The 13,103-nt window shown below is 34.2% G+C and overlaps 1 protein-coding gene across 4 annotated transcripts in view; it reads right to left on the bottom strand.

Moving 5' to 3' along the window:
- The window catches only part of ELL2 (elongation factor for RNA polymerase II 2), a 65,430-nt gene that overhangs the window by 44,109 nt on the left and 8,218 nt on the right, over window positions 1–13,103 (bottom strand). For all 4 annotated transcript variants that reach the window (XM_039340428.1, XM_039340427.1, XM_039340430.1 and 1 more), the window contains exons 2-4: window positions 12,032–12,079; window positions 6,063–6,184; window positions 1,263–1,426 (exon numbers count right to left, since the gene is read on the bottom strand). In XM_039340428.1, the coding sequence (XP_039196362.1) occupies window positions 1,263–1,426; window positions 6,063–6,184; window positions 12,032–12,079 (334 nt within the window). The remainder of the gene's footprint in view (window positions 1–1,262; window positions 1,427–6,062; window positions 6,185–12,031; window positions 12,080–13,103) is intronic.

The following is a 13,103-nucleotide window of genomic DNA, read 5'->3' as shown; positions in this document are numbered from 1 at the left end:
TGCCAAAAAGAGAGGGAAGAGAGTAAGTGATAGAGCGTGTGCATAGTTCAGTAGTGGCAAACCTATGGCACGCGTGCCACAGGTGGCACTCAGAGCCCTCGCTGTGGGCACGTGTGCCATCACCCCAGCCCTGTCTCCCCCATGGCCCCCTCACCAGCAGCCCTCCCAGAGAGTTGCCCCCGAGGGCGGCCCGCATGGAGCAGCGCAGCCAATGACATGGCAGCTGGGCAGCAGGGACAAGACTCCGCCCTTGTGCCCCATTACACGCAGTTGATGCTGCGGGGTGTGGGCAGAGGGCGTGGCTGCCATGGCGCTGCTGGGATGCCTGGGCGATATGCGGTGGGCCATGGATGGCCCTGTGGGTGGGCCGGGTGGGGGTGGAGCAGGCAGGACGGGGGCAGAGCGGGGGGGGGCGGGACAGGGTTTTGGGCACTCAGTCTCTAAAAGGTTCGCTATTACTGGCATAATTCATACTATGGGAGCTGAAAACTTGTCACCTCATCTTTATCCTATTACAGAAGAACAGTAAGACAAAGTTATGTGATGGGAGAGAGGTGAACCATCACAAACTCAAGTTTTTCAGAGAAAATACCAGATGACTGTGGCTTCAATCAGCGATTTGAAAGTGGCTTTGAATTGTCAGAGTCTTTGTTGGAATTACAATTCAAGTAATACTATTTGACTATAGAAGAAATTAAAGACTGTTTAGAAATAGTATACTCAAAAAGTACTTACAAAATTGATACTATAATGTAGAAGAACAACAGACTTTTTTGGATAAAACAGAGAATAAGGCTGATCTGAATGGGGATTTGGACTTCAAAAAAAAGACAGATTAAAAAGTAACTTTGAAAAAGATGTTATGGATTTATGAAAAAGATGGCACAATGGATTTATGGAAAAGATGGCACAGTGGTTTTACAAATGAAGCCAGTTGATGACTGGATAAGTAAATAATTATTAATAATTACTTATTTAATATTAAATAATAGTATTAATTATTAATAATCATTAAAATAATAAAATATTTTAATAAATAATTAAAGGAGACACACAAATAGTACAACTGAAGAATGATCTAGAAAGCTTTCTTACATTGGATTTACAAAAGAAACATGTTAAACTACTGGAACTATTACTGAAAAGAGCAAAGAGAAAATGACAAAAAAATCAACTTTATAGAAATTACAATATTTTGGGTATTAAATGACACAATAATTAGAATTTAAGCAATCATAGAAATGAAAAAAATGCAGTCATACCTACATATGGTCCACCTGGTTTTATGACTTTTGTACTTCGATTACGAGACTCTTCTTCTGCCTGGGTCATACGGTCTCTGGTCATTTGGTAAGAATCATTTGTTGCACATACAGTAATTTTATCCTGTATAAATCCTAGGCAACTGAGCTGTGATGATCCAGTACTAAGTAATAAGGAAGAAAACAATTTTATGTGCAACAAACATGCAAAATGAATTAACAACAACAACAATAATAAAGTTGGAAGGCACCTTGGAGGTCATCTAGTCCAACCCCCTGCTCAGGCAGGAAACCCTATACCATTTCAGACAAATGGCTGTCCAGTCTCTTCTTAAAAACTTCCAGTATTGGAACATTCACCGCTTCTGGAGGCAGGTTGTTCCACTGAATAATTGTTCTAACTATCAGGAAGTTTCTCCTTAGTTCTAGGTTGCTTCTCTCCTTGATTAGTTTCCATCTGTTGCTTCTTGTCCTGCTTTCAGGCGCTTTGGAGAATAGCTTGACTCCCTCTTCTTTGTGGCAGCCCCTGAAATTTTGGAACACTGCTATCATGTCCCCCCTCATCCTTCTCTTCATTAAACTATACATACCCAATTCCAGCAACCATTCCTTATATGTTTTAGCCTCCAGTCCCCTAATCATTTTGTTGCTCTTCTCTGTACTCTTTCTAGAGTCTCAACATCTTTTTTCCATCGTGGTGATCAAAACTGGATGTAGTATTCCAAGTGTGGCCTTACCAAGCATTGTAAAGTGGTATTAATACTTCACATGATCTTGATTCTATCCCTCTGTTAATGCAGCCTAGCACTGTGTTGGCTTTTTTGGCAGCTGCAGCACACTGCTAGCTCATGTCTAAGTGATTGTCCACTAGAACTCCAAGATCCCTCTCATAATTACTACTATTGAGCAAGGCACCACCTATACTATATGTGTACGTTTGGTTTTTCTTGCCTAAATTAGAACTGTACTTTGTCCCAATAACATTCAATGTCTTTCTATACATTTAATGGTAGTTATCAACTGTAAGGTACTATTCTGCTTTTTGCCAATAATATAGGAACATCTGTAAATTTCAGTAATGTTTAAAAATGTCTATATGGCTTTAACTAGAAATTGATTAGCTATTAAATCAAATGAAGTAATTTGCTACCAATATTAAATGAAATGAAATATAAAATATTTGTGAAAGCAAATCCATATTACTGAAACCAATTTCATTTGGATATGGCTTTTTAAAAAGTTATTCCTGTTGTTGACTATCAAGGAACTGGTATTCCTTTCTGAATCTGGAGGAACCATACACTGATTATGAATAACTATCATGTTATTCAATGACATAATACTAAGTAATAATCACAATATTTTATGATGAAAAATTAAGACTTTGTTTTGGAACGTATTTTATTTTGTTTGTCCTTAAGAATAAACTAACTGAACTATTGGCGAATACACAAGTATATCTATGCTATTATCTTTTCACTGTTATCTTCAAGGCTTATTTTTTAATTTTTTAATCTACTTGCAACTGTATTTCATCTCAAGCATTTAGAAAGAAAATGTAAATTAATAATGTTTAAATAAATAAATAAGCCTTTTTCACAAATGCTTGTCACAGATATTTATTTTTGACTGATCTTTTCCAGAGCGCTGGTAAAATTTCAGGATTATTTTGGCTTTGGATTAAAGAACTGATTTCATATTTCTAATTCTACATTTCAATCTTAAAAATACTAATTTCCTTAAAGGATGCTTATGACTTACATCCTCCATACTCTAATAGCAATATTTATATTGCTTCAAGTCAAGTAATTTTCTGTACAAAATAACTGTTGAAAGATGGCAGTGTGAAGCTTAAAGAGTGCTTTAGTTCAAAGGAGATTAAGTCAACTAGATTTTTAGTTATAATAAAATCTTCATATTATAGTGAGGCATTAAAGCAGGCATGTCAAACTCTCAACATCACGTGACATCACGCAATGTATTGGGACTTTTCCCCCATTGCTGGCAACGGGGTGGGCATGGTTTTGGTGTGACGCATCCGGCCCACGGGCCGGCAGTTTGACATGCCTGCATTAAAGGAAATCAAAAGCCTGGGAATTATTTTAGAAAGACTGGAAAATGATTTGAAGTTTTGATAGATTTTCTTATGCTTACTACTTAAGCCTCAAACATTATTGCAGCTTTGCCTAACAAATGCAGAAGAGGAGGCTTCAATGATACAAGAGGCTCTCTTGGGGTATTTTATTTTCTTCCAAAACCTCTCCTTATCAAGGAACCTAGAGCAGGAGAACTGCTCTGCTGCTTGTGTCTCAGATTCTGTTAGAATACCATAAAAATGACAGTAACTTGCTGATCATGTAAAAATTAAGGAAGGTGAAGTTGTTTGATCCTCGGATGCAATATCACCAAGAAATACCAGGGTAGATAAAACAAAAACCCTGATAATGGTAAACAATTTCTATACTGTTCCCAATAAATCTACATGGGTGTATGCTTAAAAGTTGAATTTGATTCACAGTAGACCACCTTATCTTCTACTAGAATTCATTTAGGCAGATGGGGGAGAGAGAGAAAAAGTGACGCAACTTGATTCTTCTGCTTTTTTTCTGGATTAGATATGTCCTTTCTTGTGCAATTCTCTACCTTGCTCGAATCTATTTAAATCTAAAAGCAGAAGTCCCCAACCTTTTGGGCACCAGGGACCAGTTTCTTGGAGAGAGGTTTTTCCGTGGACCAGAGGGGGAGTGGTTTTGTGTGCTGCCTGCATCCCATGGATGGGGCTTTGCTTGTTTGTGCTGCCTGGTTGCTGGCATGCTGCGGCCCGGTACTGGTCCACAGACCAGAGGTTGGGGACCACTGATCTAAAGGATAAACCTTTTATACTTATCCTTTATTAACTCTCAAATCTCTTTATTTGACCCACCCTAGGACTTGTGACTACTTTGGAATTCTTTGGCTCTTTCGTTTTTAACTGTCATTCCTTAATAGACTATTTCTTCATATACATACTGAATTATAACTACTAGTATTTCTTGATTTGATGACTATTCAGAGTTACAATGGTCTCAGAAATGGTGCTTTATGGCCCTTAAACGCCTCTAGCTGTTGTCAAATGCCTCCACCAGTCACATGATTCAGGCACTTGTTAACAGGCTCACATTTATGATTGGTTGCAGCAATTTGTTGTTTAAAAAAAGCCCATTTGGGAAAATGCTTTAGCACTAGCAAGACTGCATTATTTACTTAATGACCACATGATTCAGAGTTATAACAGTGTGATTCTCTTAATGCCCACTATAAAAAACAGTTGTAAAAGTGGGTCTGGTCACCTGGGTGCCTCAGCTTATGACTGTCACAACTTACAACTGAAATTCTGATCCCAACTGTGATTGTAACTCAACTATTGTAACCTATTCAATAGTGATAATACATACATAATTTTTTTCAGAATTAATTTCATAATTAGCTCATAATATATTATTTCTACCGATTAGCTGTGGCTAGAAGGTCCCAACTTAGGATAGTAAAGTCAGTCAGAAGAGGGCAGACACTTTAACCTTTAGTAAGAGTTTATATTTAAGCAGTATTTTGGGAAAAAAGAATAGGTCATTTTTTTATTTGTTTCAGCATTTGTCTGTTGTTTTGGACTATATGGAAATTATCAAGACATATTTTCCTCAACCTGTTATTTTTCTGTTAGAAGAACTGCAGAAGAAATATTTCAAGAATGTATTTCTGTGAAATCCCTGAAGTGATCTGGCAGGATATAAAGATCTATCATTCTTTACTTTCATCCCCATTCTACCCCTACATTCTAATCTTTTCTGATTCCGGTCACAAGGTGATTTAGATTTAATCATGTTCCCTTTAAATCTCCTATTCAAGTTAAATCTCAGTTTTGAATATTAGATCTTGGACTCTAGTGTTAATATAATAACTATATTTTTACTTTGCTTCCTGCATCAAGTTAGGTAGTCTAGTACATCTTTCTTTGAATTAAAGGTATTGAAAGGCATAGGAATAGTATTAGATGAGCAAAATGCAATGAATCTTCCTTTTAAAATACATTTTAGGTATATAACAAAGGGTTTCATCTAACAGAAATAATGCCTTCATCTATAAAAGTATCTTTCAGAAACAAATACTACATATGAATTTTACAACTTTTACATTTTTCCTGAAGCTATGTAAACCAACTAACTTACTGTGTTAGCTTTTAATTTTGTTGTATTGCTTATATATTTGTTCCTTCCTTTCTATTTTTTTTATTATCAATGTTCTGATTCTGTTCATCTTAGTAAAAATTCCTGGATTCCAAAAAAAAGGTAGTCTGATACCATCAAAATTAAGAACCACAGCATTTTCTCTCAATTTCCAGATGTTTTTAAGTATACATTTAATGTATGTAACATACACCCACACATACGTTTGATCATATAATTATTTCATCCATTTCTACAAGGCTGAGAAATAAAATAGTTATTTCTCATTGTGAATGTCAGCAGTGTATGTACTGTGACAAACGGAAGAAATTCCAAAGTAGACAATATCATTTGTCATATGTACGCAACAAAGGAGGACCAGAGGTAGAACTGGCACTTTCCACAGACAGCATAATGAGATCTAAATAAGATGATTTCTTTATTTTTCAAAAGACTACAACAATTTTAGAACTAGGGTTTACACTTAATATTTGCTGTGTTGAATTCTTTTTCAACTGTTCATTGCAACAAGGCTACAGACACCAGCAACACTTAAACAAAACAATTTCACTTTTATTCCCATTAGTAAATCCTTTACCTTGAAACAGTTTGCTGGACACAGTCAAAGCTTCCCTGAGGATTATCTTTGCCAACATTTGACAGATAGAAATCAAAGGTATGGACTTCATTTGGGACATCAGTTTTGGGAATCTTTACAAGCTGAAGCACAAACAAATACAAATATTTATCTATAATGCTATAATTATGAAACTAAGCAGATACTTTTTTATATTTACAACTAATTTACAATTAGGACTAATAGGATTCTGATATAATAAATGAAACTTTAGTCTGCCATTGACATATCCATTGAGCCTAAGAAAGAAATGGAATTTAATTCAAACATTTAATATTTAAATTCAACAAATTGTCTTTGGGGGTATAAAACTTCTAACAGTATTATTTTTACATTTAGAAATATTGTAAGCAAGCTGCCTTTTCCACTGAGAAAACTTAGAACAAATAATTCAAGCAATTTTGTTGACTCTTATCCCTGAAGATACCAAACATTACAGTAGTCCTAGAGCCTGCTTTTTCATAAGGACATGTTTGCAGCATATTTCCTTCTCTTCTGTTGATGGACCAAAAATAATAATCAGATACCATAACAAATCAGTCCTATTTGTAACGTAATGCAAAAATTTGAGAGATGACGAGAATATAAGGCACTGTTGCCAGAACCTTTTATTTTACTTCTCATCCAGACATTATTATGCCCAAATACAGACACCCATACCCATAGGAGAAATTGGCTGATAACATTATATAATATCTTATGTCAGATCTCTGGATAAATTCTTACATTTGATTTATGGAGATATTAAGCAATACAGGGAATCCAAGCCAAAGCTGCTACTCCTGTACCACCCTCCATAACCCATCCTTTTAAATATGTGCATATGTATCAGAAAGCAATGCCTCTCACAAAAATCTTAAAAAAATATATCCAGAATATCATGCTGAATTTTTTAAAAATACCAAATGTATTGCTCTTCGTTTCAGCATAAATTATTCCACAGAGAGGCCAACAAATTTTTCTAATCTAAAACCATTCCCTTAGTCAAAGTAAGAATCAACCAAGAATAAGTTGGCAGCCATCAGTCAATTATATTGCTGAGACAGAAGAACATGCCTGTATATTACTTCATGGTTTACTTGACAAGAACTGAATGGTGTAAGATACCACTGTTTATGAAACCTATGTGAAATAGTTGTCTCAAAGAAGGCAAATGATAAGCAGTAGGCTGAGGTAACCAACACCTATGTGTTTCATAAGCTTGATCTGCATCCTAAGCTAGCCTACTGCATTCAGTGTCTGAAAGTTTTGTTGAACTATTAGAATTCAAGTAATAAATGACTGCCAATCTATGTAGTTGGCTTCTATACATATTTATATAAGGAGGGGCTTTTCCTCAATAATATAGAACACACTTTATATACCTAAAAGAAAAATTCCTATCTTTAGCATATTCAGGTAATATTGAGAAAAGCCTGTCTGAGAAACTGCTCCTGCTGATCCTAAGATAAGTAGCTATGAGTAATCTATGTTTGGGGTGGGAGTGTTGCATACACAAAGAAAGACATGATCTGCTATAAATATATTTTCCAAAGGTTTCCATAAAGAAATGTTCTCAGAAGAGCATTAGTTGCAATTATAGATAATACTCTTTACTGTTCTATTATACACAAAAAAGAACAGCTGAAATGACAATAAAACTAAACATATTTGCATATGATTATGATTGACAGCACAATATGGTTCTAGATTTGGTACATGAATATCAACAGTGCAATCCAGCATCAACAATCCATATAGCAAGAGCAGAGAAATTGCAGTGTGATCTTGTTTATAAAAATAAAGAACTGAAATTTAATATGTTGAATAGGTAACATTTTAAAAGTCTTTAAACTAATAAGATGCTATAAATTATAAGTATTATTTTGTAGTCTAATTTTTGCAAGCAAATTATTGCTGAATCTTCTGGTTATAGAAAAGATAAGAGTAATGTGATCTGCACACTTGATGACTGACCAATGTACAACTCTGGTTAAACAATAACTTGAATTCACAAATAGGGATAGAAGTACAGTGGATGGAAACTAACTAAAGAGAGAAGCAACTTAGAACTAAGGAGAAATTTCCTAACGGTTAGAACAATTAATCAGTGGAACCACCTGCCTCCAGAAGCTGTGAATGCTCCAACACTGGAAGTTTTAAAGAAGAGACTGGACGGCCATTTGTCTGAAATGGTATAGGCTTTCCTGCCTGAGCAGGGGGCTGGACTAGATGACCTCCAAGGTCCCTTCCAACTTTATTGTTGTTGTTGTTGTTGTTGTTGTTATTATATCTTTAAGCTAAATAAATAAATAGGAGCAAAGAAAGATTTCCCCCAAAATGCTTTAACAAGTGGCTAACCAAAAAGTCATGTTTTAAGGAATTATCAGTATGGATTACAATCAATATCATTATATAAATAACATCTGAACATGTTAGTATAGACCTTACATTATGAACCATATTATTCCTACAGTAGTAGCAACCTTGGAAATTTGAGAAAATCACTTGGTTACTGAAAAATCAAAGATTTTTGTAGTCTAGAACTTACATTAGAGTATCTTGAATTTTACTAAGCATGCCTATAAAATATTTCTCACCCTTATCCTGATATTTGATTTCATTTTGCTCTTTCCCATCACTTAACAGTGGTATTGTTTAGAATAAGAATTATGGTCATGTTCTGTTTTGGGTGAATTCCAAACCTATGGCAATTTATGAAAATCTGGAGCTGAAAGATCCAGAAACACAATTTGTTCTACTTGAAAGGATTTTCCAGAACTCTGCCCCCAATATTTTGATTTGGGTAGAACAACTGATTGTGAAAGTACTTGATAGGAAGGGGAAAAGGGGAAATAATGTACTTAGCTTAATTAATTGTGATTAATCCACCACTAATTATATCTATTGCAGCCTTTTAGACAAAAGATAATGTAAAAGGAGGGGGGGAGAAAGAAAGATTTTTCACTTTATTTTAAACAATATATTTTTAACAATATACCCCATTGAAATAATAAATTATTTTAACTACTTTTTCTATATGAAAGACCAGTGGTTTTTTTGTAAGAAAAAAGGTGCCAGAACTCAGCCCCCCCCCCTGCCAGGCCAGTCCTTGATCGGCAACCTTTCACTCCCCTCCTGAACCGGACTTCCATGCTAAGGTGGATAGGATGGGCGGGGTAGGCCCAGTCCCCCTTCACCATTTCGAAGTCGGGGGGAGTGACAGTGAATGGCTCCGCTGCAGCTGTGTGCCGCTGGACGGGTTTTAACCTTCACCCCGCAGATCACCTGCCTGGGTGCAGGGGCCGCTTGCGCCGTGACTGGGTGGCACATGCCTCCCCTGCCTCCCGCCGCCAATCCTTTGTCACCTGTCTCACGGAGAACATAGCAGCTCTCCGCAGGGATGCAGAGAAGAGAACAGCACTTGCTTGCTACCCTGCATTGCCCCACGTCTCCCTTCTTCCTTCTGGAAATGGCAGCCCCGTTTTCTGCTACTTCTCCTCCTGGCGCAGCTCCTCCCTCTTCCCAAAAGCATTTCTTTGCGAACCTGCTTTCCAGCTCTGGTGTGTTTCTCTTCTGCTACAGGGAAGTGGAGTTTGTGGGACTAAAAAAAGTTCAGACCTTCCAACTTCTTGTGAGATCTTTTTTTTCCCACAAGAAGTTGGAAGGTCTGACTGAACTTTTTTTAGTTCCATAAATTCCATTGAAAAAAAGTGCCAGAATGCTGTTCCGTGCGTTCTATGACAAAAAAAGCTCTGTGAAAGACATCTTTCTACATGCCTGTTTTCTTCATATCATTTCTCTCCATAAGGGGTAGTCCCATTCAATTTTGATCCTACAGTATTGAATGTATATAGTTTAGTATACCAGTGTGGGATGACTTTTTCCCCTTCTTCATACTTATTTCTTTGAAACATGACAAATTTCATCTCCCCATAAATATCTAATTATCATGAGAATTTCATCATGTGCAAAGTACATTAAAAATTTAATAAACTATACTTTAAATAAGCGGATCACATATACAATCAAACAGCCTATAATGATTGCTATGAAATTTAGTATAGTTCATTATCCCATAATAGTCTAGGTTTCATGTTTTTTCCCTAATTCAAGACAAAAAAAAAAAAAGATCTGCATCATTTTATATAATAAGAAAATGTTTTCTAAAATCATACTCTGGAACCAGGAACTATTAAAATGGGCTACAAACAGACCAATCTGGTGCATGAAAGGCTATTTCTGTAATATTAAACACAATCCTTGAAACAAATTAATTACTCTATAACAGATCCAATAAGAATACTGACTGTGAGGCTTATTATTCATAATAATAATAATTATAACTATTACTACGAGCCTAATTAATTATAAAGTCCAAGCCAATTATAAAGTCCAAGTAACTCCTTGAAAATAATTTAAATATGTTTTAAAATTGATAAGAAGAACGGTCTACAACTTTTTAAAACAGCTGCACCTCTCCCCAAATCACGAAACTGTCCTCTTTAATTGCCACATGATATTGGGAAATAACACAGCTGTTTCCATTTTGAAACTTAATATAAAGCACTATACAGCTATAAAAGCCAGTACATAAAAATTCCCAAAATGGTTTGAATGTTTTTCATGCAAGCAATAAATAACTCAGATCTGTTTTGAGGATAAAATACATGTGAAATTTAGTTATTGATATCATTAAAAGCAAATTCATGAATACAGGATTTTTCATGTATGTATGTGCTTTTTATTTTGCTTTTGATTTAATTAAATTTTCTTCTAGTAATCATAGCTATAATATTCAAAGCATCTCATCCGTATAGAAAAAAGCTAATTTTCTACTCCATATTTCCCAAAAGAATTAAGAAAATACTGATAGCTAAGAGACAGACAACAAATAAATAACCAGGTAGCCATCATATGCATACACCTGATATTTATAGACACCTATTAACATGAATATGCTTACATGCCACATTTTATTATATTTAACTCATGGGTTATAACTTTTATTATTTTATAACATTTTATAACATCTTATTACATGCAACTCATATAATTTTGGTCACAGTCTATCTTCTATGTTAAGTATTACTTCAGTTCATATTAGGCAGAGAGGGAAAAGTGTAGGAAAAAACCCTGCCAATATTATATTAAAAATAAATGCAAGAAGAATTTGGTTACATACATAACTAGAGTCCATGTTGCTTCCTATTTAATGCCTGACCTCTTTCTCCTAAATATTTAAACATTTGTCAAAAAATAAATATAGCTGATAAAAATGTTCATATGGATAATAGCATGAGAAACATGACAGGCAGTTTTCTTCACAGTCCAACTGATCAATATTTCAACTGATATATTATAAAAAATACTTTAAAGAAGTAGCATAAGCCAGTGTAAATAGTAAATAGTAAAAAGCCAGTATTAAATGATATATCCAGCAATTATCAGAAATAATTACATAGCAAAACTTTCAGGAATTTTGACTAATTTTATTTTTTTCAATGCCATTATGCCTCCCAATTTTCAAACTTACAAAACTATTTTCATTCAAAATCAATTAAAAATTGTCAAAATAACAAGAACAAGAAATTGCCATGAATCAGTTGAATAAATAAATTAGTCAGATGTCTCTGAGTTTTAGTCTAACTTTAGGTGGGTCACACACTCTTACCTGAACCCACCTTATAGAGTTCTTGGAGGTAAATGAGAAAAGGAAGCATTATGTTTACTGTCTGACAAAATTAAGACATAAATCTAATAAATGAATAAATCAAATGCTGTACTTATCATTTGGTTACAGTAAGATTATAAAACAGGAAATATTTTCAAATATACAATGTTTATACATAACATATTCAATACATAATTTAAAACAGATGTAGCTTATTACTTAATATAATCTGCTTTAACTGTAGCTAGATAAGGTTTTTTAAATAAAAAATACATACCCCTTGAAGTCCTCGAAATTGTATTGAAGGTCGAGAAGGAATTAAATTCTAAAGGAAAAAAAGTAAGATCATTACAAAACTTAAAAAGTAAAAAATATTTTAGCAAAACATTATAAAGGATTATATAAGTAATGCATATTTAACAGAAGTGTGTCAAGAGGTATCGTAAGAAATTATATACTAATTTCTAATATTATAGAATTTAGATATGGAATTTCTGAAATTACATTATCTTTATTTCTAGTTAAAATAGAAATATTGTACTGATGCAAAACAAATAAAATTTAATTCATTTGATTTGAATGTAAAAGTCAAGCTATTAATTTGCTATTAATATTAACTAATCCAGGATTTATTTGAATAGTTGCTATACACATAATATATTATTAGTTTTAGAATGTTCACGCAATGAATAACATTTAAAATATTAAATAGTAAATGGCTTGTTAAACTGTTATAGAGCACTCTCTTTATCTCTCTAATTACCTAACTGTATATACAGTGTCGACTGTGGTAAAAGGAAGCCAGTAATGAATATAATAAAACAGAAGGAATGGCTTTGAGAATACTAAAGTCATGCTCTTCACTCAATACAAAAAAATGATAAAACAGCAATATCTCATTATTAAAGAATCTATTTGTCCCTCATGAACCATAATTTTTGTTAACACAAAGCTCAGACTATAAACCAGTAAATTATTTCTACATACTATATCTCTGTTCAAAATTGTTTTTGAATATTTGATTTCTATAGCTACCCTTCTCAATAAGTGACTTTGGGCGGCATACATAATTTATATGCTGCCTTTCATATTAATGAAATATATTGAAGAAAAAAAATACTTATTTTAATTGGGTTTTGATGACAATTATGGCAATGCAAAACTTTCAAAAGAGATGTTAGAAACACTTGGGAAGGAAGGTATACAAAGCACATTTCTCAAAATGTTAACACAGCTATATCTTTTTCCTGACTCCTACAGCAGCTTTAGAAGCTATTCCTGTCTGTCTCCTCATTGTAGTTGCTTTGCTAGGCAAAATGTTAGCTGTATGAGCTTGGGAAAAAACCCAA

Source organism: Crotalus tigris, unplaced genomic scaffold (assembly GCF_016545835.1).
Source record: "Crotalus tigris isolate CLP2741 ecotype Arizona unplaced genomic scaffold, ASM1654583v1 scf7180000017744.3724543626:3957646, whole genome shotgun sequence".
In the NCBI taxonomy this organism is placed as follows: domain Eukaryota; kingdom Metazoa; phylum Chordata; class Lepidosauria; order Squamata; family Viperidae; genus Crotalus; species Crotalus tigris.
Note: the sequence above shows the minus strand (reverse complement) of the source record. Positions and strands in the feature narration are given on the sequence as shown.